The sequence below is a fragment of the Larus michahellis genome, chromosome 13 (assembly GCF_964199755.1).
Source record: "Larus michahellis chromosome 13, bLarMic1.1, whole genome shotgun sequence".
Lineage (NCBI taxonomy): Eukaryota > Metazoa > Chordata > Aves > Charadriiformes > Laridae > Larus > Larus michahellis.
In genome coordinates this window covers 6021491-6048482 of record NC_133908.1, presented here as the reverse complement: position 1 = coordinate 6048482, position 26992 = coordinate 6021491, and the positions used below count along the sequence as shown (strand labels likewise).

Here is a 26992-nt window from a genome sequence, read left to right as displayed (position 1 = left end):
TCCAGTCACTGGAGCAGGACCTCATAACCTTCACGTTGTTAACTTGCAAACAGAAGTGTTGTAAAGTCTCTGTCCTGCTGACCAAAAAAGGCAGAAGATAAAACAAGGTAAAGCAAATGTAGCTAGGGCCAGGTGCTAGCAGCCCCATCCCAGCAGAGGCGGAAGAAAAAAGCCCCAGAGATAGCCAGAATACAATGTTTGTCCAGGAGGATGGGGAACAGGGCATGCAAATGTAGCCAGGCCCCAGCACAACCCAAAGTGGGAAGGGAACACATGCTCCCCTGCACACTCGTCACCCAAACCCACTTTTTAGCCCTTCTACTGAATCTGGAGAAACGGAGTAATTTCTATGACAAAGACTGTGTTTGGGGAGCACAAGGTTGTTTTTCAAAAGACAAAACAGAGCTGCTCAAGTGTCCATTCCCATTACTGGGGGAAGGGCTGTGCTGGTTCCAGAGGTCACCGCCTGCCTCTCTTCTCACAACTCATTTTTCCCTTCTCAGTGCAGTATCTGTTTCCTCCCCTCCTGTGGAAGAGATGGTATTAATTTTTTTTCTTTTTCTTCTTTTCCTTCCAAAATACCTTTCAGCAAAAATGAAAAGCATTTCAAATGTCAGCAAGATCTGCTTAAACTCTTACAGTCTAAGCAGAGCAGCACTCTGTGCCAAGAAGAAAACTCGGGCATGAAGCATTTAAAGGAAGGCTTGGAGCTGCCTGGTGAGTCAGTGGCATATCTAGGAAGAGGGAGCAGGGGTGCTGAGCGTTCCGTCTTTGGCTCTGAGCACTGTCTCTCTAAGGCTCTGCGTCAAGGCATCTTCACAGCTTTTCCATAACAGTGGGATGCCCCCAAAATGAGGCAAGACCCCCAGCGTGCAGCCCAGCACTGATGGAGCTCTTCCCTGCAGAGTCCCTGGCCCAGCCCCAGAGAGGATCTGTGCAGCCTGTTTCCAACCCTGCTGAAAGTTGTGGGTTTGGTTTGAGCTGTGCTCAAACATCCTCAGCAGGATGGAGATGAGACATTCAGCCCCTTGCAAGGGAATTCTGTGCTAATCACTGTCAATGCCTGGCTGCCAGTTGGGAGCTCCGGGAGCTGGAGATAAAGCATGGCTTGAAACAGACTGGTTCAGCTGGGCAGCTGTGGGATCCATGTTTATTTCTCCATATGTACTAAATTGCTTTGCCATAAAAACCTCCCCATGGAGAACTAGTTATGAATAAATACATATAAATGCAAATTATGAGGTCCTGGCCTAGGAAACTGCCACTGCTTCTTGGATGAATTCTGTTGGGCTGCAACTTAGCTGCGGAGAAACTATCCCAGCACACCCAGCTGATCCCTGCCAGCTCCTGACTGCACCGACAGGTGAAGAACTCTCAGGAGCACAGTGGTGTGCTTCCAGCTCCAGAGCTGCGAAGTGTCCTAGTGCCCCCCTACAGAGGAGAAGGCCTGGCAGCCCCAAATCCAGAGGAAGCTATTTTCATAAAAGCCAAGTTCACAAATCAGAGAGGATGACACAACCCGGATAAGCCTTTCCTTGCACTGAATGAGAAAGCTCAGGGCTCACAAAAGGGATTAAAGGGATGAGCTGCTAATTCAGGTCTCCTCACTGATACCCAGAGGGACCAGCTTTGTTATGCTCCTAAATCAGGGGATGCCTGCCCCACAGTGAGCCTCTGTCTCCTACTAGATAACACAGCAGGAGAGATGGATCCCTGTCATACTGAATACTTTCCTCAGTACTGTACTTGCTGGTATAGGGCTGCAACCTCAGCTACTTAAAGCAGCACACACACCTCAGTATCAAGACTCATACAGCCGGCTATCTCCAGCATTTGCAGTTTCCCAGACGGCCTCCCTCCCTCCCTCCCTCTCCATGCAGGATGCAGATGGTCAGCCTGCGATGGGACCCGTGTCATCTAGCAGAGAGGAAGCTGCAGCTGCACAGGGTAGTATCACAGCCCCTTCCCCACCCTTGACCTCCCACCAGGTGATCAGTCTCACAATAGATCACCTGGGGCCAGATAGCAGAGGGAAGAAGGAACAGGCCAGATGTTGTCAGTTACTCAAACAGAAACGCACTTGTTCCCTCCTTACCTAACTGAACAACACCTTCCCCAATCCTCCATTCTTTATTTTACCTCAGTCTCTGACCATAAAACCCAGGGTAACCATCTTAGCAAGCTCCAGGTAGTAATGTGCCTAGCACAGAGGTCACCACAAGCTTCCCTCAGTCCTGTGACTCTGTCTAAATAACTGGTAATCATTTTGTTGCGGTAAGGTTGCAAAAAGCAGCTGGAAGCACAGGCTTGTCTGATCTATTTTTATTTCACACACTTCAAAACCTGTCAAGGCCCTTCTCTTCTGCACTGCAAAAGCTCCTTTTTCAACTTACAACTCACTCTGCATCAGAAGCACTTGGAAGATGAAGGAGTTTGTACTGATTGGGGTAGACTGACAGGCTCCTTAGCGGACAGCTGCTGACAAAGATGACAAAATATAAATTGTTTCATCTTAAGAAAGCAAACAAGTGAGGATTAAACGTTTGCCTTTAGAGATCGCCCTGGCCACCACCAGAGCACATTTGTTTCACAGCTCAGAAGAGGCAATGGTGTGTCTCAATATGAACTCCTACCACTACACTATCTTGACAGCGCAGCAGGTGTAACAGCCTTCACGGGCAGCTGGCAGAGAGCCCAGCCACCCCAGCTCTGAGCGGCTGGGGACAATTATCAATGGACAAGAGAATCTGTTTTGCAGTTTACTGGCATTAAACAAGTGCTCTTGAAATAGATGCAATAGCTGGTTTAAGGCTGCCAAGAGGTAGTTCACAAAACAAAATAGACCAGAACACTTTTAGCTGAGGCCAGCGCTCTGGGAAGCCATGACCGCATCTTGATCTACTTTGAGACACTAAGTACTCGATTATGAATCTCTTCTGTTCCTCTCTGACTTGATAGTATTCCGGTTCAGTGATGCTGATTCAAAACCCACAAAACACAATAACCACACAGTAACTCTTCCCCAGGAGAAGGGTGAAGAGGAAAGTCAGCTTTCCTTCCTTGTGCATTTACTCCTTGTCCCAAAGCCCAGCACTCCCCCTGCTGCATCCAAACTGGCCTCAAATGCAAGTGAACCACAAAAAATCTGATGTTTCCTCCTACAGCATCAGGTTTATTCAGCTTGCATGCAGGCATGACACAAGGGTGGAGGATAGGTACTTTGCTGCTTACTGATCAGCCAGTTCCTCCACTTCTGGGAGGATTATTCCTCCCAGTCCGTTTTTGAGGCAATCTGCCCCAAGTTGGATACAATGATGGGAAGCATTTGGAAAGCTATCGAACCACTACATTATTCAACCTGTAACTCCCCTGAAACACATGGGGTCTCATTAAGCACAAAGATGGCACACAAATCTGGACAGAGGCACTTCCCCAGACTAAGAGCAGCAGCTGCCTTTAGGTCTCCGTGTCAGACTTCTGAGCGGAGCTTTGTTCTTCATCCCCTGAAATCTTCCAGTTTGCAGAGCCAACAGTTTAACGTGTGCACCTTTGGATGAACTCTGCTGCAACTGAATAACTGAATAAGTCAGAACCAAGACGCTCATTTTACCAACAGTTTTTTGGAGTTTTAGTTTTTCAGAAACTGCAATTGAAAGAGAACAAAATGGAGGACACCAAAGGAACAGCTTTGACATGCAACCAGATACTCAGAGGCAACAGCCCAGAGGGTCTCTCCACTGCAAGGTCCCCTCGCCAGGGTCTCAGCCCTGGACTGTCCCATCCCTCAGCTCCAGTATGAATATGAGTAATTTAGAGAGGACTGCCCTGTGCCTGTGCCAGTCTCCCACTGGTGGCGCCCGAGCCTCCTGCCTGCCCACTGCTAACAGCACCAGGACAACAGGGGTGATCGGCCATTTTGTCACCCTCTGAACTGAAAGGTCAGGAGCAGAAATGGCGGCTGCATCGCCTCGGTTTTTGTACTGATGCGCTGTTTCTGTCCCCTACCAATATTATTAGGTCACTGAGTTGCCCCTAAATCGGTGACGCTGACTGACTTTCCAGAAGACCATAATGGAGACTCCCTTGTGGTAAACACACAGAAGGGCCTTCTTTAAAAGGAAGGCAGGCAATGCCTGGCTCCTACGTGCCTTGCCTGCTGGCAGAAATTAAGCCAAGCCAGAAAAAGGCACTCCCTACCCACTAACCTCAGCTGTCCCAGAGGAGAGAAGACATTTTGCCATCCTGGGGCAGGTGCTCTGGAGCTGGGTGGTCACTTGTCCTCTGCAAGCAGGGAGAGCAGGGTGCCTCCACCAGAACACCTTTGTGTGGTACATGCAGCTGGCACTGCGCTGGGGGCCCAGCCCCTGGGGCTGGCGGTGGGGCTGCGGGGCTCTGTGAGGAGAGGTCGGGGCCGCCCCTGCTGGGCACAGCCGGTTCCAGCTGGTTCCAGCCGGTTCCGTGACAGCCCCACTGCCAGGCACAGCTGAGCCCAGCTTTGAGGCTGGTGGCACCTCTGGGAAAGTGTATTTAAGAAAGGGCAAAATGCCACAGGGCAGCGAGGGGTGAGGGGAAAAAAGTGTGAGGGGAAAAAAGTGTGAGAAACAGCCCTGCAATGCCAAAGCCAGACGAGGAGGAGGAGCAGGGAGACAACGTGCTCCAGGCACCAGAGCAGAGTCCCCTGCAGCCCGTGGGGTGACCACGGTGTAGCAGGGGGACAGCCCTGACAGAACCTGTTATGGCCACAATGACCACATCCCCACCCTGCCATTCCCCATCCCCCTGCGCCGCTGTGGAGGGGAGGTAGAGGAGTCGGGGATGAAGGAGTGAAACTGAGCCTGGGAAGAAGCCGGGCAGGGGGTGTGTGGGTGGGTGGGAAGCTGTTGTTTTAATTTGTCTTTGTTTCTCACTATCCAAACCCAATTTAACTGGCAATAAATTAATTCTCCTCAAGTCAAGTCTGGTTTTTCTGTGACAGTGGTTGGTAAGCGATCTCTCTGTCTTTATCTTGACCCACGAGCATTTCCATCTGATTTCATCTCCCTGCCCTGTTGAGGAGGGGGAGCGAGAGTGGCTGGGTGCCCTGTGCCTGTCCAGGGAGACCCCCCCCAGGTAAAACAACTGGAGCCATGGCTGGGGTTGGGGTTCAGAGGGAGACAGCCAAGATGTAAAACAGTATTGGGGATCAGGGTGCTAAAGTAAAGCTACGGCTGCTACTAGAATTATCCCCAGTGTAACCCTTAGACCGGGGGATTGGTGGGTCTCATAGCATTAGTTTCAGCCTAAGAACAGGATCACGTTGCAAAAAGACATAGCTGAAACACACACTAAACGCAAGGCTTAAACGGGGCTGCAGAAGTAAAATGAGGGCTGCTACTTGGACCCTCTCAGCAGTCTCTAGCCAGAGGCTTCAGCACATCCCAGGGTATTAATCTCAGCCTAGGTTCAGGATTAGACTTCACGCATTTGGAGTCAAATTCTGACATGAAAAACCTCTAATGAGTTCCCTGGAGCTTCACCCACTTTTTCCATGTCAAATCTGGCTCATTAACTAGAAAAAAAGCTTGTAGTGAAAAGACAAAACAAAGACAGCACATCCTAATAAATACCTGGAGAAAAGGCAGAAGCAACATTTCCTCTATGTGCATTCATCCCTCCTCTTCCCAAACCACAGCGCTCCCTACTGCTGTACCCAAACTGTCCTCAAAAGCAAGAGATGAACAAGACTGCAGGCAGAATGACGCACTCCTGCCTGGTTCTGAAGACCTCTCTGATGTGCACTTTTATATGGTGTTCTTCAAAGAGCAACAATATCGGCTAACAACTGAGCTTTGCAACAAAAGGCTTGCTGTGGAGCTGTTCCAGAGACACATGAGACTTCTGCAGAAAGGAGCTCATTCAATTGTGAAGCAATAAACAGCAACACCTTTTTGTTACAGAAGAGTAAAAATCTCCACGCTTCAGTTCTATTTCTCAGCTAGATATTGTGTCAGGGGGAAAAACCCCTCTATTCACCTTGCAGTCTACTTGAGATTTTAGAAGACTGTAAAGATACCAATAAGCAACCTAAAATGTCACCATATGGGTCTATGCGTTGTCACGTTCTCAGCTCCACAGCATGTCTGCTGAGGGCCATCAGCTGCAGTACTCCAGAACCTCTAAGAGGCTGTGGGCTTATAAAGCTTGTGGCCTGACTTGTGTTTCTAATGAGGGCTAAATGCTGCCAACTCACCAAAAAACCTCATCCTCTTTCCCCAAAAAGCCCGAATGCAACCTTGACAGCTCCTACTTTTAGACAACAAATCTCTGCTTTGTTATCTACAGATGTAAATTGCAGTCAATAGATTCAAAACTGGAATGCAAAGCCAACGTGCATTTGTGTTGCAGAGGTCTGTTCCCTACTGCCAAGTGGGGTGGAGAGGCTTCTACCCTGAAAACAGAACCAAGTCTTCTGAAAGAAGGATTATAAATAAGCGTAATCCTCTAATCATCATCTTTGATTGCACCTGGACAGAGGGGTTTTCAAGGTGTTTTTACCACAGTATCCAAGATCATTTGATCAGTGATTTATCTTCCCCATATCCTTGCAAGGAAAGGAGTACAACTATTTTGTCAAGGAACTTACCTGTAAACCTCCAGAACAGAGGCAGAGACTGTAGCCTTTTCTCCAGATTCAGTCTCATGTCTTTCCCTGAAAGTGCTTCTCCAGAAAGACATTTTTCACTTTTACGTATAGTGAGTAAACATGTTTCCCAGAAGCACAGGAATCTACAGCAGCATCAGACCTGCAGCTGTTATAAACTTACAGGTAACATTTTTTTGTTCTCCAGAAGGGAACATCAGTCCATGTCCTTTAAGGATGAAATTAAGGGAAGAATTAAGGAAGGAGAATGAAAATAAATGAAGGTAGCACAGATTCAGTAGGCCTTGCTGGAATTGCCTAACAAGGAAGATTGATGTTTGTTGCAGGAGAGCAAAGAAATCAGAAAAGAAGGTACGAAACAGCTGTAACAGACACAACAAAACTGCATTTTCCAGACGCCACTGAGGGACTTCCAGCAAAGCAGCCTAAATATCCTAAGTATCCACTCCAGTAAGCCACCACAAAGTGGTCTACTGTTCAAGAGGAGACTGATGTGGGAGGTAGTGCTCAGAGACCATCACTTCTGGGATGATCCAGCAGTTAGAGCAGTCACTGGGCCTCTGGAGACTTTGTCCCAGAGCTCCAGGAACACTGTTGGGCTGGTCACTTAATGATAGGTATTGAAAAGTACTTAGATGCCTTGCTCGTTGGTTTCAGGAGGAGTTGTGGGCCCAAATCTGTCTTCAAATCCTGGTCTGAACCTCTCCATGGCTTGGTCTCCATCTCCCTTTGTGAAGTGCAAGGTGACAATGACCTTGTACCCTGTAACAGCTTTGTAAAGAAAAACATGTGAAAGTGATGGTCAGGCACTTCAGAGCAGGGAGCCATGAACAAGCTGAAGAGACAGTTCCATATAACAAACTATTTCCCTGCAAATCCAGGCATTGCCATTGTCTTCCCTTTGCACCGCCAGCCCAGTGCTGTTGATATTCCCACTGAGTGCTCTGTCCCACTCCCTGTTAACATTTTAGGCACTGTGGGAAAAAACGTGAAGAGTTTTGCCTCACAACAAGCAGTGGTTTGCTCTGGAGTAGATGTACTAGCGTCTCTCCACTGAGCTGGAAATAGGGCAACCCCCCAACCGGACAACAGATTTTAAGTCCTCAGGCAAGGGAAAATGAAGAACAAATTAAATTTTCGCTGCAAGCAGTTCACTAAACAAAAGAACAATAGCAGCGTTTTTCTGCCATTCTTTTCATTTCTCCCAGCATAACTACACATCTTCTGGATACAATCTGTTTCTTTGCCAGGGCTTCAACATTCTCCCCTGAATTAATGATGCTGGAAAATCTCCACTTTTCATAGACTCTGATAGTCTCTGCTGAGCAGCAGAGGGCTGCACAATACTTGCTTATGCAATGACTGGTCCTGTGCCAGGAATAATAGCCTGTCTACTAGGAACAACCAATTCACACACAAAACAAAAATACTTTTCTCATTAAGCATCTGAATTAAGTGAAGTAAAACCACCCCGAACCTACTGGTCATACCGCACGCTACTGTCAGCCTCCACACCGAGTTAAATAATCCCATGCCTACTCTTTGAGGAACAGTTAGCATGAGCAGAGGGGAGGGTGGCACTTCCCTGTTCATTACCTCCAAAGTACTCTTGACACTATCAAGAACTATTATTACAGGTCCAGGCAACAACAGGACACCCAGAGTAGTTAATGTGCAATTTGACCTGGGAAAGTACTTGCAGACAAGCACTGCTTTGGCTACTTCAGGCACCAGCATGCTGTAATCATATGGTAGCTCTTTTGTCCACAGGCGTGATCTGTCCCTGAGCGGATGAGGAGGTGGAGAACAGTATCATCTTACTTGCAAAGTAATCTGCAGCACACTGCCCATATCAGCATTTGTTTCAAGACTATTCTGGACCATGCTTTAAACGTGGTGTGTCCGTATTTCCTCCCAAAGAAACACTGAAGGCAGGAGGGTCCCATAAAGGTAGCTTTATCTAATGTGAGAAGAAGACGACCAGGTCTTACTGTCTGAATCAGCTTAGCTGCAATAAAGTGCAAGTCCAGATCTAGGTTTTTGCCTCTGTCAGGATGGAAACATCAAAGAACCCTGGGAGAACCCTTCCTCCATTTTGACCCATGGCTGAGAAATAAGCAACCAAATCATTGATACTTTCTTGCAGACCTCAGAATTCCACCCTTTGCTACCTTACCAAACCATTACTTCACTGGGACGTCTGGCTTCCATCCTTGCTCACATTTTACTGGGAAGAGGAAATAGGACATCTCTACTTTAAATGGAAGCTCACAAGTTTAAGTAGCAAAGAGCTACACAGTGGACAGTTATCCTGACCACCAGCACCAGAAAATCTCATTTTCCACTCCATTCTGCCCTTCTAGAAGAGGTTTTCTGGAGGGCATGGAAGATCTAGGGGCCACATCCTTTTACTTCTCCCTTTCACTGGCAGAGATTAAGAGGCTACTGCCTCTCCCGCAATTTTAAGAATTGGTATAAACTCAGTTCTGTTACCGTGGAGAACAGGGCTTTTACAACATGGAATGTAATGATGCTCAGAGAAGAGACACCATAGCTTGCCACTCATCTCGTCTACACAGCATCTCTTCCCAGCCTCTCTCAGCTGTAACCCAGTATCTTGCAGACTGATATTTTGCAGAGCACCCTTGGAAAATGAACTAAAGAAAAGTACAGCTTTAGGGTCTCATATGAGTTAGACACGCCTGGAGAGCAGAACTGCACGTGCATGGGATGAAAGCACCTGGTCAGTGAGGAAAAGTTCTACAGTTCTGTGCAAAGCAATTTTTTCAAGTGATATGTTCCCCAATCATTTATCTCTTCTCTACTGTTATCAGGCTCTCCCCTCTGTTTTTGTACCGGAGCACAACCTCGGTTTTGACTCGGGAAGACTGGGTGAATTTCTGCCTGCACTTCCCCACACACATCATTTTGCATGGCTGCTGTGTGGCTTCTCTGGCCCACATGAGTACTACAGAGGCATCTACACGGATCATATCAAAGGGGCAAGTTCATGTCAAAGCTTCAGGCCAGTGGCTTGTGTGTCTCTGCCAAAAGCAGGAGCTATGGTGAGCCCTGAACCCACTGAACAGGAAGAGGTTTACAAGCCCCCACACAAAGCAATAGCAAAGAATGAAAAGAAACACTGCAATGTGTGACCAAAAAAAAAAAAAGATGACAAATAAGGGCTATTAAAATCAGACAGCTGCATCTATCCGTAGTATCCTCCATCCCAGAGAAACAGATCAATTAAGTTGCTGAACTCCAGGAATCTGCACGACCTACCTAAGCGCATATGCCCAATTAGCCAAGTACCAGGGACACTCACATCAGGGAACAGCTGGAACAGACTGGGTGCATATGAAGCCAGCACTTTGGGAACACTAAAGAGGAAAGAAAACAAGCTGTGCGTTTTCATGCTAGAGTTGTAACAGTACTGAGCATATGGATTTTACAGCAGAAGTCACATTTCTTGCATTTTTTCCTTCCAGAGGGTTCCGGTTTCCTGTATTTCATTCTCTTACCAACAGAGCCATCTAGTGGATGACGCATCATTTGTTAGAAGGAAATTCTGATTTATCCCATGGTAGGTAAAAATACACACATTGTACAAAGGCTCTTCAAAGCAGCTTATAACCAACAGGCGTTTGGTTTGTCTTGTCAGATTTTACTCGACTAATAAGAAATTGCTAAGTGATATGTTTGTCTTGGCTGGGGCTTAAATTCCTACCAATGTGAACCTTCAAAATTTTCAACACTAATTCACAATATCTTTCTTTCTGAAGAGGGTAAACAGTTCATCCTAGATTCAGCCTCAACTTGAATTTGCAGTGCAAAGCTTTTAATTTATACAAAATCCAGTATCTTCTTCAAAGCTGATGAGGATTAGAGATGTTACATGTTTTAAATAAAGCCTAAAAACTAAGGCAACACCGCTTGGAAAAAAAGGTTTTTAAAAAAGTTTCTTTTTGCGTGCTCAGTGGACAGTCACAAATATAGAGGGTGAGAAACATCGGAAGGGGTAGAAACTTCTTAAAGCAGATATGCTGCAGTTTGTTCTGTCAGTCAGACCTGCTGGGAAGGGCTCTTGTTTCTTTCCGAAATTCAAGGTTGTCCGCCTGCCCTCAGTGCTGCTGAACGCCACATCAACTGCTTCAGGGAAGAAAGGTCTCAGTGGAGAGAACAGAAGCCTGGCATTGCACAGGAAGAAGGAACAGCAACTTTAAAAACCAATAGAAAAGGTAAGCCAATCATCGTCAGTGGAAACAATCCCCAACAAACCTGTTACTGCCAGGCAGTTTTAATTTGCTTAAATAGCATTTAACCATTATACTTTTTAGGGTGCCCTTCGGTGTTTCAAAGCCTTTGCCATTCCAGTAGCTGTACATGTTCAAAATGGGTGCCATTCCTCCCTGACCTCTGCAAAAGAAGCGTGTAACCTTCAGAAAAGGCTACATGATACTTATCAGGCAGAAGGAAACAGTGAGGTGCAAAGCCAATAGGCCAGATTTGCAGTCTTGCCAAAATCTTGAATCTCTTCCAAAAAAATACTTTTAGTCAGGTCCCCCATCTGTGACTTACTTCCTTTTCCACATATTAATAGTTCTTTTTGGAGGCTTTACAGAAAAAGGAAGCAGTTTTGAGGGCTGAGAAGTACCAGATAGTCCCAGCAAAAAAAAGAAGCGTCAATCCTTACTGTTAGTTTCCTCAAGAGGTTACAGGGACACCCAAGAGAAGCCAGACACAAAGTGGTTCTGCCAAAGCGATTGCTCTTTGCTCAAACTGTGAGTACACCTCTTGTCTCTCCTGATACTAAACAAGGTAACGGTGACTTCTTCTGTCACTCACTGTACATTAGCCACAGCCTTTAGCAGAACAGCTTGCCACATCCTTCAACACACACATGCTCCATCCGACACTAGTTTATATTTATGGCAGTTAATTGTTGCACTAATCAATCTCAGATTTCTATTAGGTGTTTGCTTTGGAAAGAGAAGGCAGTTCTAGCTGCTGAAGAAGCACCCTATAAAATCTCGCAGCAGACACTTGCCTCAAGTTACACAGAAAGCAATCATGCATCATGCCATTCCTGTTCTGCCTGTAGTGACAGTAGTGCAACTCCACTGTACAAAAATTCCTACTCAATTAGCAACACAATCACAAGCCCGACGTGTTAAAAGCAGTAAGACCAGTTAACAGACTGCAAATAAAAGACATCTATTTCAAATGGCCATACTACTACCTACTAGGAAAGTGGACTCCTCGTATACCACTCTATAGCAACAAGCAACACCAGCAGATGTCAACAGGAATATCTGTTATTACCTACCAACCCATTTCCAGAGATCCCAGGCCTCAGGACGGGATACTATAAGCAGACAGTTCAATTCTTACCATGAAGCTCATGGTACAGCAACAGGATGGAATTCTTTTTTTCCTTTGTGTCTTAAAAAACATCAGTCTCAGTGGGCTTCTAGTATAAAGACTCAAAATGGACTTCAGCTTCATGTTGATTTTAAGATGTCCTTTCTCAACAGTCTTGAGAAATTCAGAAGCCTTTACTTAAGCAGAGGGAGAAAATTCTGTGAAAAAAAGAGATGTCTTCTCTCCCATAGTAAGAGCTAGAACCAAACCGATTATTAAAGTTCCAGAACATACAAACAGCTGTTATTATTAGTGATTAGAAAGGTTGTAGTTTGCATACAGACCAGTTTTATTTGCCCTTATATTACACAGATACACTCTCAGAGGGAAACAGCCTGATCAACTGGTATCAGTCACCAGTCTCCTTAGAATGACTGTGGATTTGAAGAATGACATTTCCACGAGAAAGCGTTTCATATCATTACTAAAGCCCTAGAGTGGTCATTTCAAGTTGGAAACGATCTCTTCAGGAAAGCACTCGTGCTATATGAACATGACTCACATGCCATGTTTTGAAGCAGGGCTTTATGAAAACTGTTTTGTCTTTTGGATGGCTTCCTGTGTCTAGGCATACAAGAAACTAAAGTGTTCTTATAATTTAAGCTCAAGCACATCTTAAACACATTTTAAGGAGGTTTCTAGTACAAATGCTTAGGATCATTACTACCCAGAAGATGTAGCAGGGTTTTTCTAGTGATGTGAGACCAAATACAGCTTTATTTACAGACAAAAATTCAACAAATTAATACATTAGTTCAACTTTCATGTCTGCGCACAAGGGAGAGTCTTCACAGCATCATAGCAGAAAAGCAAGACTAGGTATCTGATACATTTCCAGACTGATAATTGACTGTATGCAAGTATGTGATTAGGTACAGAAGTGTTAACATTCACACATTTCAAGCCTTTAAGTCAGTAAGTCAGCCACACTATACTTTTAGAAATAAGGTTACAACTACATTTGGCTTCCTCCAGATCAGCTGATAATCTTTATGCCTGTGTATAGATGTGAAGACCAAAAGCTAAAGTTGATCCTCCTACGCTTTGTTCAAAAGATTAGCATTTCTATTGAGTTGTATTTAATGGATAACCCCTTATATGACTTTCACTATACACCTGCACTACTTTTCAAATTTACAAAACACTTCAAATTTATCCTTGAAAATGCCTGGTTTATATTCTGTCTTCTTTTCCCAGGTAGAGAGAAAAAAAAACAATCCCACAAACAAGTGAACCACTAAGAAAGTTAGAATAGAATTTTTCACTGCAAATATAGACTCAGACTATCAAAGCTGTTGTGTTCCCAATGAAAAATTCTCCCTGTATCCTAAGAGAAAAATAAGAAACGCAAGAATACAAGCTCCACGTACAGCTCTGAAGATGGACCTCTATTGTAGATCCATATAAAGCAAAAGAACATAGTGCTTTGCTTCTCAGGAAGCTGCCTGTTTGGCAGTACGTTCCACAAATGTAGCTGCTAATATGACTTTAAAACATAATACCTTAAAATTCTTCATCAAGAATACCTTCCAATTCTTTACAGAATGAACGGCAACAGGACTAAACAAGAAAACCGCAACATTAAAAGTCAATGCATCACACAAATATAAAGTAGTCAAATCTAGATGTAAAATCCACTATTTTCCAGACAAAGCTATTTTAAGCTTGAAATCAACCTACAATGTACTTGCCCAAGAGGAGTCCTGTCATACAAGACCAGACAAGTTTTTGTCAGAAACATTTATTAAACAAAACTGATACCAATGCACATGTAGTCAAGTTAATACGCTCTAATAAAAAAAAAAAATGCACGTCGGTCAAGACCAAGATTATCTTCGCTTCTGGAAGATGTTGCCACGGCCCATGCCACGGCCTCTTCCTCTTGCAGCCACTGAAGAAAGAAAACAGCAGGGATGACATGGATTTGACATAACCGTGTATTTATCTCAACAACCAACAAAGAAACATAAACAACACTCAAAGTCTCCTGCTTAGAAGCAAGGAAGCGAGGCTGTCCTATGAAGTTCAGGAAGTGATGTAACAGGAAAAAGCTTTCTGTGAGAAGAACCAGAACTAATGGTTACACAGTCTTGTTACTTAGAACAGATGCAGTGGAATATTTGTACACTTTATGTTCCTTCTAATCTGACGCACAAATTTGTAGCCAGAGATTTAAAACCTCACAGTCTTCCAAGACTTTGCAACAGAACTCAGTATGTTTCAGCAGATGTTATTATTCCCCCACATAACTTTAGCAAATGCTGTAAGGTTAAGCAAGGACTCTGCAGCCCATGACTATTACTTAGTCTTGATATAATTAGGCTGTTCCCCTGAGAAAGATACAAATGAGAGTGAACTATAGAATGGCTGATAATTACAGCTTCCCACTACTTTAAGTACCTTCTTAATACCTGAATTTTACAAAAGCTCAATAAGAACACCTAGATCCTTCCCTAACTATTCCAAACAGCTAGCGGACACAAACACCGGAAAAAAGATGACAAAGTTTTATATAAAGCCTCCTTTCAACACGGCTACTCACTATATCTAAATTATTGTAGCATCAATATTACACATTCAGGTAATTGGGCAGTTTCAGTCTTGACTCCTACCATAAGATGAAATACACAGAAAAACAACATATGAACCAGTAATCTTTCAGTTTCTTACAGCTTGTTTCCTCAGTGATAGAGATGACAGTTTTCCAGCTCTTCTGCAGCAAAATGGGGGGGAGGAAGGGGGCAGAAACACAACCATAAACAAGTTGTACGCACCTTGAGCTTTGAGAATAGCTGCTTTTCCTCGTCCAGCTCCAGAACCCTGGTTTTTATTCTTCATGCTCTTTAGCATAGGAGCATTCTTCAACATATCTGGTAAAATAAGAAACCGTATCTTGCTCCCTCTGATGTACACCTGTTCAAGCTGTGCCACTCGTCCATCTCTGTATGTCACTGTTATGTTGGACATCTGGAAAATAAAGATCAGTCAGTGCTCACAGGCCTCTAACACAGTTCTGTATTCCTTCTCTTGCCTGCAGAATACACAGCCAAGATTCAAGTACTACTGGAGCCCCAAAGACTTCCCAAGGATACTGCTTTCTCAACTGGAGCTGTGACACAAGGCATCCAGGACCATTTAGCCATATTTCTAAGCCTGCTACTATTCAAGCAAGTCCAGGACTTTTGCTTTCTCCCCAGTTTGCAAATTAGTTTTATCAGCTATGTTAGTTTGGTTTTCTCATACTGAGCCAGTTTCAAGAAAGCTGTTCTATTCCTAACTATTAAGGAAGCATTTTGATTTCAACAATGACTTGCCTAAAGTCAATAAAAATTAAACCCTCTTGGGATGACTAAAGTAACATGCATTAAAACAGCTTCAATTTCTTAAATCAAGGGTTTATTCTTACACTCAGTGGCTTTAAATAAAGAACTCCAGCAGAAACGTTGTTCACAGAACAGAATCTTGATATTATTGACAGGAACATCTAATATAATTGACAGGAATGCCCAACCCAATCCGACTCTAAAACAAGAATAAGGTCTGGCCTCTTTGGCACGCTCAGTAATCCTGAACCCATTTCACTATGGTAAGACAGCACACGTACAGCAGTACAGTTTTCTTTATCCTAAGACTAAAAGCAACAGTCTTTTAATCAAGCTGCCAATAAGCTAGCTATCAGCCTTTCCAGACACATGTCAGAAAGCCTTGCCTCCAACCTCCTGAAGCAGGTATACCTGACAATTCATGTTGTCTTCAGCTTCAATAAGTTTGCCTCGGTAAACTTCTCCTGTATTGGTCTCACATGTCACAATATGGCCTTCAGCCTCATGCAGGACTTTAATTGGCACTCCAATCGACATGTTTGCAGTGCTGCGGTTCTACACCTGAGACAAGAAAAAACAAAGGACATAATTACAAAGAAAGTTGTAGACTAAGCTTTACCTACACAATCTATGATCTTTCACAGTGTAAAGCGCTGATTTTCTCTCTTGCCCAAACACACCATATGCTTTGACACTACATTAATAAAACTTAAAAGATCAGCAAAATTAAGTCTTTTCCAAGTTCATTCTGACCTGGGAAATTCACCTGTAAATACCAGCTAATTGACCACCCGTGTAGCCAGGTGCACCCCATAACGGTACAGCCAGCCTGGCCACCTACGAGCGCAGCTGCACCTGTGGTGAGGACAGCCACCCTCGCCGACCGTTCCTCCTAAGTGACAGCCTCTACCGTGAGGGAGCCGAGCCCAGCCCAGCCCACACACCACACCGCACCGCACCCCCACACCACCCTCCTTCGCTTGAAGGCCCCCCAAGGGCAGAGGGGGGCCCAGCCTGGCCCACCCCGAGAGGCCCAGCAGAGCCCCCGAGGCCTGCGGCCGCTCCACCGCGGCTTCGCCCCCTCAGGCCCAGGCACCTCAGGGAAGACGGAGCAGCTCGGATGCTTGCCCAGAGAGCGAGCAGGGCCCGGGAACACCACAAGACGCCGAGGAACCCGACCCGGGGCCGGTCCCGCCGCCACTCGCCACCCACCTCAGCCCGGTCCCGCGCTCAGCCGCTAATGGCCTCCTGCGCCTTCCCACCCTGCACCGCGCGCCGGAACCGGAAGGCACCGGCGGGAGCGACCCCTTCCCCTCCCCTCCCAGCCCTCCACCGCCATCGCGCCCGGGGCCGCCGGGCCGCGCAGACCCGGCGCCACGGTTCCGCCGCAGTCTTGTCCCGCCGGCCGGGGGCAGCCCCCTCCCACCGGCGGTGCCCCTCTGCCGGGGCAAGGCTGGCTTCCCCGCGCGCCCTCGGTGCCGCATCCCCCACCCGCCGTGTCATGCCCCTGCCCACCGACACACCCCGCCGCCCACACCGCGACCACGGCGCGGGGCAGACGCCCCGGGGCCCGGCCCCTCGCAGCCCCCGCCTCCTCCCCCGCCCCCGGGGCCGGGAGGAGCCAGCGCCGCGCCGAGGCATGCCGGGCCCCTGGGCCGCGCCGCCGCCCAGGCCGGCTCGGCGGGGCCGGCAGTGAGCAGGCGGCAGGCGCCGCCGCCGCCGCCATGAAGAGCCCCCAGGAGGCCGGGGAGCCGCCGCCGCCAGGTCAGTGAGCCCCGGCAACCCCGCAAGTACCTACTGGTCATACCCCGGCAATCCCGCAACCCTTCCCTCTGCCGGCGGGGACGCGGGGCGGCCGGGAGGAGCCCTCGGGGGGAGGGGGCGGGCGGCCCTGGCGGAAGGGGCCGGGGGAGGGAGCCCGGGCACGGCCCTGCCCGCGGCCGAGGGGTCTCGCCATCCCCCGGGGAGGCCCTGGCGGCCCCTCCGCCCGCCCGGAGCCGACGGTTCTGCCAGCAGCGGTGTGGAATCGCCGGCTCCCGGTGTGAGTTGTTTGCGCCGAGGAGCCGGCGGAGCGGAGCGGCGTTGTCGGTGCTGTTTACAGCCACAGCCTGCACGGGCTCGTATCGTATCTCGGGACAGCCGACAGGCATCGGTGAAGAAATCTGGGTGTGTTGGGAAACAGGATGACTGGGAGCTGAACATCCAAGAAGATTAAAGTTGTTACCCTTTGAAGTCTTCACGTAGGAAACGTGCACCTCTTCAGTTAATCTTGGGACTTGACAGAGGCTCTGGGTATTAACAGAAAAGGGACAGAATCATAACACGCCAAGAAAAAATGATGACAAAATACTTACAGATCTTGGTTAGAGGAGAATCTGAAAATTGCGTTTTCTTTTTTTTTTTTCTTTAGGATACTTAATCTATATTAATTAAAAAGATTGGATATACTAAAGGGTATGCCAGTCTTCAAAGTCATGATTAAACAGTGGCGCAACTATGAAAAGGTATTTGAAAAGAGTCCAGAATATCTGTATTGGCTTGTCCTGACAGTAGGCTTATAGCTTTTTTTAAAAATAAGATTACAAACAACACTATAAAACTTCTTAGATAAATAAAATTACATCAAAAGTAGACCAGCCCACATGACGTCAAGTACGTTTTTATTCCCACCTTAAAATGTAGCTGACCTTGTATTAACAGAACTTTTCAAAGGTCTTTTCGAGACCAAAGGTAAGGTTGTTGAGAAAAGCCCTTTATGATTAACTCACTTTGACTGGTGCTGAAGTAACAATAATAGGGACAACTCTTCATGTCCTTTGAGCGGTAAGGAACTTTCTGAAACTGAAACCACCACATCGCCAACCCTGTAAAAATAAAAACTGAGGCAGAAGGATGGAGTTACTTGTATTCTGGGACTTTTTGGTAGAGATCGTTCTTTTTCCCGCTCCCTTTGCTGAGTTATTGACTAAGTTAATGCGAAAGGCCAACAGGTGCCACTTGTGGAGCTTTGTTAACTGAAAATTACTCCATAAATTACAGTCCCTGAGGAAAAAGACATCCGTAGAAAAGGCTCTGATCTGTGTGATTTGTAAGAGATCAGCACCTAGAGATCTTGGTTGTATCTGTTTTCTCACAGAACTCCTTTTGTGGCATAGAAGTACATGCAGACACAAGAGAAGGGATGAATACCTGTGCCTTACCTACTGTTATTTAGGAGGGGGGGATACAGCTTCATAGTTGGCGGGCATGTCACCCCACCAAAAAGAATAAAATCAAACTTTCAAGGAGAAGGGGGTGGACCATATGGCAGAGTGATCCAGGATAAGGAGTATGAGATTAAACCAAACGCTTAAGCGTACAGAAATACCAAACTTACATTCCCCTAAGAAAATAAAAAATACCTGCCAATTAGATAAAGTAAAAAAATCTTTCTAAGCTTCTGCCACTATAGTGCTGAGGACAAGCTGACTTTTAATGCTGAGGTATGGAAAAAACACTCCTGTATGATCTGTGTTGTTGCGTGACATCTTTCGTGTTTTACTCACAATGGGGTGTTTCCACTACAGTTGACTGCATCCAGCTGAAAGTGCCGGTCATTCAGCAGTTGTACCACTGGGACTGCGGGCTAGCCTGCTCCAGGATGGTGCTTCAGTAAGTGGCTGTTTTGGTTTGAAGGGGTGGGAAATCCCATCCCATGGGAGAGGGGTAGCGGGAAGCAACACGCAGGGAGAAGAGGTGCGTTGATGCAGCTGTGAGTTTAACTTAGTCTTACGAGAGCACGTATTCTCAGGTACCCTTGGAGAATTACTATGCCTGGCACAGCTCTCCAGCAGGAGCAAGGGGAAATATAAACCAAGATGAACTTAAGAGCCTTTTGAATAATTGACTGTTTTGACAGATACAAAACATCTGATCAGCTCTAAGAACTTTGCAGGTTGGCATGCATAAGCTAATAAAAAGTTATCCCTCTTTCCTATTGTTCTAATTCAGAACGGATACTTAGCACAACAATTCCTTTCTGTGTTTTCAAGTGATGGGTAGGTGCATCCCAGTTGATGAGTATATACTACCTCTGTCCTGCTGAGCCCCCAGTCTGTGGGATGAGTGGTTTTGTTCCAAGAATGGTTTCAACTTCAAAACAATGCACTGTGTTGCCCTTTGGGTTTTTTTGGTTTTGTTTTGGTTTTTCTTTTTTTTTTTTTTTTTGAACTAGTAGCTGTCCTGCTGAACTCCTCTTTCCTTCCACAGAGGAACATGAGCTTAGGTGCAGGAGAAATACCTATTTAGATGTCCACTTAGTAGATATGAAGCAGAAGATTTTCATTTCTCTCCATCCCTTCTGCCAAGACGTTAGTCCGTGTGCTGGTAATTTCCCATCTTGACTACTGTAACCTCTGCCTCTTTATTCCCTTTACCTCTTTGCCACTCCAGTCTGCCCAAAACTCAGCTTCCAAGATTAATCTTCTCACCCTGCTGATCTGACCTTGTTTGCCCTGCATCCTCAATTCCAGTCCTTTTTTTTTTTTTCCCATTTACTTCCATTTGTTTTCTAACTTCCAGAACTCTCTGTAACTGCCTTTCCCCCCTCCTTTGCAACCTGTCCCAAGCCTGCTCCTGACTTCATCTCCCCTTTATTGCCTTTTGTGCCATCAGTGCCAAGACAAGCTTCCTTTGAATATTGACCGACTTCCTTTACAGTTCCTCCTTTTGAAATCCACCTATTGCGTGAAGCAAGTTTTAGTCTTTAACACTTCTTTCTGTGTTTGCTCTAATATGCTTGTACATTTAGACTGTAAGCCCTTCAGGACAGAGTTCTATACTTGCTCAGTATAGCTTGCCTATTGTACAGCACCTGTACACTTCTAGCACTATAAACAGTCAAGATACTCATACATTTCCAATTAAAAGAAGTCAGCAATAAATCCAGTTAAATATTCCCTACTCCCTTCCTTTCCCTTATATTTGTGGCTCCTTTGTGGGTTGGTTTGGTTGGGTTTTTTTTGTTATTTCTTAGCCAAACCATTTGTTTCAGTTTTTACGTCCTGTGATGTGGAGGCTTGGGCTACAGCACATGTTTTGCTTCTCCTAAGATCTGTGCTTCCCTTCCCCTGCCTTTCCTAATACCATAGGTACCTGAACCATTTGGACAATGATGAATTTCAGAAAGCCATCCAGGAACTCCAGTTAACAAAGAGCATCTGGACTATTGACCTGGCCTACCTAATGCGGCACTTTGGTGTTAAGCATAAATTTTGCACCCAGACGCTCGGAGTGGACAAGGGCTACAAAAATCAGGTTAGTATTCTCATCTACTGGGAGACAGGAGACAGTTTTAAAAGCCCTGTGTGTCATGTTATAAAAGCTCTGCTGTGTCACTGACAATTAACCACAGTTCCTGTAAACAAGGTTTGCCTATTGCCAGAATTTGCACTAATCAGTTCCAAAGGCAAAGCTAGATTCGATCCCACATATTTCACATCTTGGATTCCATAATACGAATTGTTTAAAAAGTTTTCACATAATGCTCATAAAAGGTTCCAGCCTATTTGACAGCTTTGGAGACTGAAGCCGTCTATTTATCTACAGAACAGGTAGAGCCTGGGCAGCAGCAGTGCTAGCTTCCACACTTTCCCCACCACCGTGCCTCAGCCCTGACCTGGAAGAACCACCTCTAGAGGTGAGAGGGGAACTTGACCCCCATGGCCATTGAGAGCTTGGCCTCTTTAAGATTGCCAGGGGGCCAGTGAGGGCCTATGGTGGCGATGGCTTTTCTAATGCAAGCTCCCGCCCAGTACGAACAAGACAGGCTTCTTTCATGCAGGCAGCTGAATAGCCACTGGATGGAAATTACAGCAATAACGGACCAGCGGTGAATTTAAACTTAGAATTTACAGTAGGAATCCTCATCCTGTTACCAGTGACCTACGAGAGAGATCTCTCGTCCCATAGCCAGATCTCCAATTTACGCAGCCCCTGCTAGCAGGGATTTTAAGTAGTAGATTACCTAAGGTAAACTTCATTCCAGTTCATAACGTCTGTTGTCTCCACAGTCGTTTTACAGGAAGCACTTTGACACAGAAGAGAATCGAGTGAACCAGCTCTTTGCACAAGCCAAAGCCTGCAAGGTGCTGGTGGAGAAGTGGTAAGATTATTGTTTTCTTTCCTTTCTCTTTGGAGATTCTGTGGGCCCCATGCTTTTCTTGGATTCACACAGCTAAAATGGTAAAAGAGACCGAAATCAAGCCTTGAGCCTTTTTTTGGTGAATTACAGCGTCTTTCTACTATATCTGTCTCAAAAAAAATGTAGACATCAGGAGTTAATAGTGAAGTTTGAGGAAAAACAGTCACGACACAGAGTAAGTGATTTGAAAATGCTGACAGGAGTTGACTATTGTTTATGTTTTGAATTTGATTATCCATTAAAATTACCCAGTAGGGAGTGCCTACAGTGCTCTAATTGGCCATTGTTGGAATTAAGGAGAGCGCTACGTGGGCACACAACCCATTGTTCCCAGAGCTATGCAAATAGTATAGCTCTCTGTTCCTACACAGACGCACAAAGAAAAAGCTGGCATATGAGCTTTTGCCAAAGGGAGGATGAAATAAGGAACCTCTATGAAAGAGCTGCAAACCCAGGAGAAGAGGAAAAACTGCAGAAATGTTTCACAACTGACAGTGATATTCTACATGGGAAATAACTAAAGTCCATGTTCAACTGGAGTTGCATTCCTTTTGATAGCGAAGCTGGATTTGGATCTCTTGTTGAAGTGGGGGTAAGCAATCAGAAGTAAGAAAAGAAGAGAGGGTACAGGGCAGTCACAACAGCATTTGAATGCTGCAATGCAACTTTCGTTTAACAGAATTTTTAAGTGTCCTTTTTAACGTACATGGAGTCTGTATGGCACCATCTGTTTAGCAGGACAAAAGGGACAGCCAGTCCATCTTGCTTTAGGAATCTTAAGATCGTGGCCTTGATCACAGCAGGGACAGAGGGCACATCTACCTGTGCAGTACTGAGGCTGGGGCATCAAAGAGGAGAACCAGTACTGGAAAAGGTTAAAAAGCACCTGAGTTCAGTTAGGTAGTGCACACAGCCTGGACGTGTGGAACATATCCAAGGGATGAGTTTCTAATGCATATGGAATACACCATCTGCCTCAGAGAAGGACAGCTTTTAACAGATGAGATTATAAATTGTTTGGTTAATAGTCATTCTCTGTAGGAGGTACTATAGAAATAAAGCCTCAAGAACATCAGGTAGTCCAAAATTGCAACTGGGAGAAACATTCCTGTGTGACAGAGGCAAATCTGGGCATGTCTTAAGTTGGTTAGTGATTATACAATCTTTAACCACTCAGTTGATAAAGATTTGGTGCTTCAGAGATAAGCTTTTCTAAGAGCAGGAGAGAACACTTCACTTATGATTTCCCCACAACAGAAGTCTCTGAAGTTATTGAATGAGGTGCTAGCTCCTTTAGTACTCTTCTCTGGGACACCTGATACATTCTGAGATTACGTTTATATTACTGCAGAATCCAGAGCTGTTACTCCACACTTCAGTAGCAGTAATGAGATCAAAAGGCCTTAAATGACACAGGTTTTGTCAGGCTTTGTCTGTAGCAAAGCCTTCAGGGTTTTATCAGCAAAAAGCTGTACCTGTGATACATAAACAACCATGCCAGCTGCAGTCATAAGTACTGTCCGTCACCACACACTTCATTGTATACCAGTGTCTTTCCTAAACTTGTTAGTAAGCAGATCTGATGTTTTTTCTGCAGCACAGTAACTGTTCAAGACATCCAAAAACACCTGTCCCAAGGTCATGTAGCCATTGTCCTAGTGAATGCAGTCCTCCTATTGTGTGATCTTTGCTCAAGTCCTGTCAAATACTGCTGCTTCCTCCCCATTGGACAGAAGTGCTTCTGCAGGAATCCCGACTACCAGGGCCATTTCATTGTGTTATGTGGCTACAACAAAGCCTCAGGGAGTATTTACTACAACAACCCTGCCTATGCTGACCGTGAGTAGCCTGTTCCTTTTGGGTGGATTCTCAGCCACCACATTACTAACATGTCTGTAATGCAGAGCCACAGCTGGGCTTCCCCTAATAGCCTGTATGTATTTCAGGCATCACTGACCAATATGTCAGAAGGGGTTTTGCCACATTAATTAAATCAGTGCTGTGATTTACTTAAGGCATTAACATACGCATTCTAGCAAACATGTCTGGCTTCCACATGGGTTAGTTAGAGATGCTGAACTGTTCAGAAGAGAACAGGATGGCCAATTTAGTACCTATTTACAGCACTACTTCAGCAAGCACTGCCTTTGAGGCAGAAAGACCTGAGTAAAGCTGTAACCTGATAGGTCTAGTCTGTGTACTAGTTACTTCTCTTTGCAGAGGCTGCTAGACCCAGTATAAGAGCCTTTCACAGGCAAATTCTTCTCAATTTTTAGTAACATTTTCTTCCTTCATAACAGGAACATGCTGCACCAGCATCAGTAACTTTGAGGAAGCGAGGACAAGTTACGGCACTGATGAAGATATTCTGTTCATCTACACAGACAGCTGACGTCCACGCCTGATACTTGTGGTCCTTTCCTGTGCAGCCTGCATGGCAGCTGGCTGCTTGTCTCAGGACTCCCCCTGCAGAGACCTTCCTCCTGAATTGCAGTGGGATCTTAAACAAGGGAGGCTTTATAGACATTGATAGGACTATATTGCAATGCTGTCTTTACCTTTTTTTTCTGATGATGTATCTGATTTTGCAATGTATGTATCCGTTTTTTGTTTGGGGTTTTTTTCCCCCCTCATTTTCAACATCGCATATTTGACAGCAGTTTTAAAATACAGGCTCAGAGCCTATTCACTTTGAGCTTATTTTCAAATTAAACACATGAGAAAAAAAGCACCAAATTTATGAACTTTAACACGTGGTAATACATGCATAGGTTTAGGTAAACAAAACCAGAAAAAAAAAAAAAAAGAAAAGAAAATACCTGTTTCTCTCTCTCTGTCAAAGCATCAAGGGTTTCTTCATCCTAAATCTAGGGATTTGAGGTTCAGTGGGGTATTATGGAAGGAAAAAATACTAACTTAAATCACTTTTAAATAACAAAAAAATACCTTGCTGGCTCATCAGTATTGTCTGCATTGTAGGAGTGAAACACAATTACTTAAGGAAGCTTCCTATGTACCAAATTCACCTTACACAAATTTAGCATTTATGCCACTATATTAGATTTTGACTCGTAGTTCTTGGTATTGTTCCTTGTACTACAAACTCGGTCCCTTTTAGCTAAATCCTCTAGAATGACTCCTCAGAGCTCTGTATTGCCCCAAAAGTTTAAGTGAAGATATTTTATTTGTACCTAGACGTTTTCATTGCTCTTTTCAAAAACCTCTGAATGTTATGCCACCCACATGGGCCAGTTTGCACAGACTCCATTCTAAATATAAAATATAAACTTACTAAGCAAATACAGAAAATTATCATCCATGCTAATTATATTAATTTTGTGTATAAATTATAAATACCTGACAGCATATACTGGATTGTAACTAAAATGCTGAATCATAATTTGAGCCAAATTTAGCTATTGTTACTAGTTCAGTGACCTTCTAAGAAGAGCTGAAATCAATTAAGAAAAGAAGGAATACAAATGTCGCTGTTACAAGTAAGAGGCAGTAACTCAGACTTTTTAGCTCTTATAATACAGCTGTATTTGGATTAAGTTGGAGTTACTGTATTCAGACATGATCAAATGAAATTTTCAGCAGCCCACACATAATCCTGTCATGGGTTTAATTACTTTGCTGAGGAGCACTGTTAAGTGTAAGAACCAAATTCATCCATCACAATTTCCTACAAGTCTTGATCTCAAGTCCTGCCTATGTTGAAATGGGTAGAAAAATCAATACTGATGTGATGCTAGCAAAATTTTATTTTGCACTTAAGACAGAGATCCCACATCTTTGGCATGGTTTTAGGAAAATTACTGTTCAAGTTCTGGAACTGCGTGGAATAACAGTAAAAGGACATTGTTACTTAGTAGTGGAAATAATACATAGGAATCTACTTTTTAGCATGGTAGCAATTTTTTCTTAGAGAAAATAGTTTATCATCAGTTGACTTACTAAAAAGTATCTGGAAAGTGTACAATAAGTACACTTAATAGAATCAAGAGTGCTCCTTTGTACAAAGGCTAAAAATAGTAACAGACATTTCAAAAGCAGTAGCCTTTAAAAAGTTCCAAACAGAAAGTATGTGACAAAAAATTTTCAGTATATTGAATTTTGCTTATCATTGGTGAGGTTGGAATACATTCTGGCACTTATACACGCAAAATGAGTAAAAGTTAAGATGTGATTTGTGAGCAGTAGAACCAGTACATTGCTGCCACCAGCAGTATCCCAGAAAAAAGGTACAAAACCTATTTACAAGAAAAGGCCTTCCCACTCCTCCACAGTCAGTCACCAGAAGGCTACTGATCTGGGAATTTTTATGTCCAAGTCCAAATTAATGATGTTTGATTTAGAGAGACTGTATTAGCTATGTTACTAATTAACAGGTATGTAAATTACAGGTTGATAGAGTACTTCCTTAACCCATTCATTTTCAGGTAGGTAGTTCATTCCATACCATTAAATTGCCAAAGGATTAATTTTAGAGCAGGCTTGGTTAGCTAAATAAAAACAATTCTTACAATAGGCTTGTAATTGACATTTAGCCTCTTACTGGTTCAGTTATCCAAATGCAAATCTTGAGCTTATACATAAAACATGAACTTAAGGGCATGCTTAAGTGTTCTGAAGTGCACAGATAGGTATAACAATATTGACTATTAAATGTTTGGTACCCAGGGTTTAAATACTTCAACAAAACTGAAAGATAAAGAAACAAAGCTGTTTAAGCTAATGCAGACAAAAGGAGAGCTTCACCATTACATCAGGATCTCTTGCAGCCGCCAAATGGAAGACGGCTATGTGAGATGAAAACATGAGGAAGAACCAAAAGCCAAGTGAAAAGACTGAGTATTTATATGACACAAATTCAGATTAAAAAGAAGCTCTCTGCGCAAGCATTCAGAACGTCCGCATTTTCTGAAACTGTTTTCCATTACAACATTGTCTATCAAAATACTCATTCTGAAAATGTTTTGTCACTTTGTTTCCTTCATGATGTCAATAGCAAAGGAAGGGGTATTTTACATGCAGGGATTTTATACATAAATATATTTTTATTTGTAATTAAGCCATTCTCAATAAAGGTTTAAAGTCACAGATAACCCTGTATCAATGTAGTGAGTGCATTTATTTACTAGCTTATTATGAAAAACGCTGGAAAAATCTTTAGAGGACGTTATATACTTAATGGAAATGGCATAGATGAAATTTTAATTTGGAAAAAATTATCTAAGAGTTCAAATATTTATTTCAGCTATAAATTCATAGTTGCTAGTCTGTAAATTTTAGTCATTCTGCACTTCCTGAACACATACTGCATCACCTGAATCATACAAAACAAAATTTCAATACACATCAGTAGCTGAGAACAGCAAATGTGCTGCTATTATGTATGTTCAACAGCTGTTTTGTGTACTCTGC

The 26992-nt window shown here is 44.4% G+C and overlaps 2 protein-coding genes across 10 annotated transcripts; one reads left to right on the top strand and one right to left on the bottom strand.

The window, feature by feature from the left end:
- Nucleotides 1–12758: 12758 nt before the first annotated feature.
- On the bottom strand, nucleotides 12759–17288 carry SNRPD3 (small nuclear ribonucleoprotein D3 polypeptide). Of its 8 annotated transcripts, none has more exons than XM_074606915.1 (4): nucleotides 17192–17288; nucleotides 15796–15945; nucleotides 14836–15028; nucleotides 12759–13952 (listed from the first exon to the last, which is right to left on the bottom strand). In XM_074606915.1, the coding sequence occupies exons 2-4, from the start codon at nucleotides 15919–15921 to the stop codon at nucleotides 13891–13893; spliced, it is 381 nt and encodes a 126-aa protein (XP_074463016.1). In that variant the 5' UTR covers nucleotides 15922–15945; nucleotides 17192–17288; the 3' UTR covers nucleotides 12759–13890. The 8 variants fall into 8 exon arrangements, with proteins under 8 accessions (XP_074463016.1, XP_074463019.1, XP_074463017.1 ...); XM_074606918.1 differs by having other exon boundaries at nucleotides 17179–17213; XM_074606916.1 differs by having other exon boundaries at nucleotides 17183–17213.
- On the top strand, nucleotides 16714–26678 carry GUCD1 (guanylyl cyclase domain containing 1). 2 transcript variants are annotated; one of them, XM_074606908.1, is made up of 7 exons: nucleotides 17019–17148; nucleotides 17795–17888; nucleotides 18951–19035; nucleotides 20514–20679; nucleotides 21435–21526; nucleotides 23163–23404; nucleotides 23866–26678. In XM_074606908.1, the coding sequence occupies exons 3-7, from the start codon at nucleotides 19025–19027 to the stop codon at nucleotides 23955–23957; spliced, it is 603 nt and encodes a 200-aa protein (XP_074463009.1). In that variant the 5' UTR covers nucleotides 17019–17148; nucleotides 17795–17888; nucleotides 18951–19024; the 3' UTR covers nucleotides 23958–26678. The 2 variants fall into 2 exon arrangements, with proteins under 2 accessions (XP_074463011.1, XP_074463009.1); XM_074606910.1 differs by lacking the exon at nucleotides 17795–17888 and having other exon boundaries at nucleotides 16714–17148.
- The last annotated feature ends 314 nt before the right edge of the window (nucleotides 26679–26992 follow it).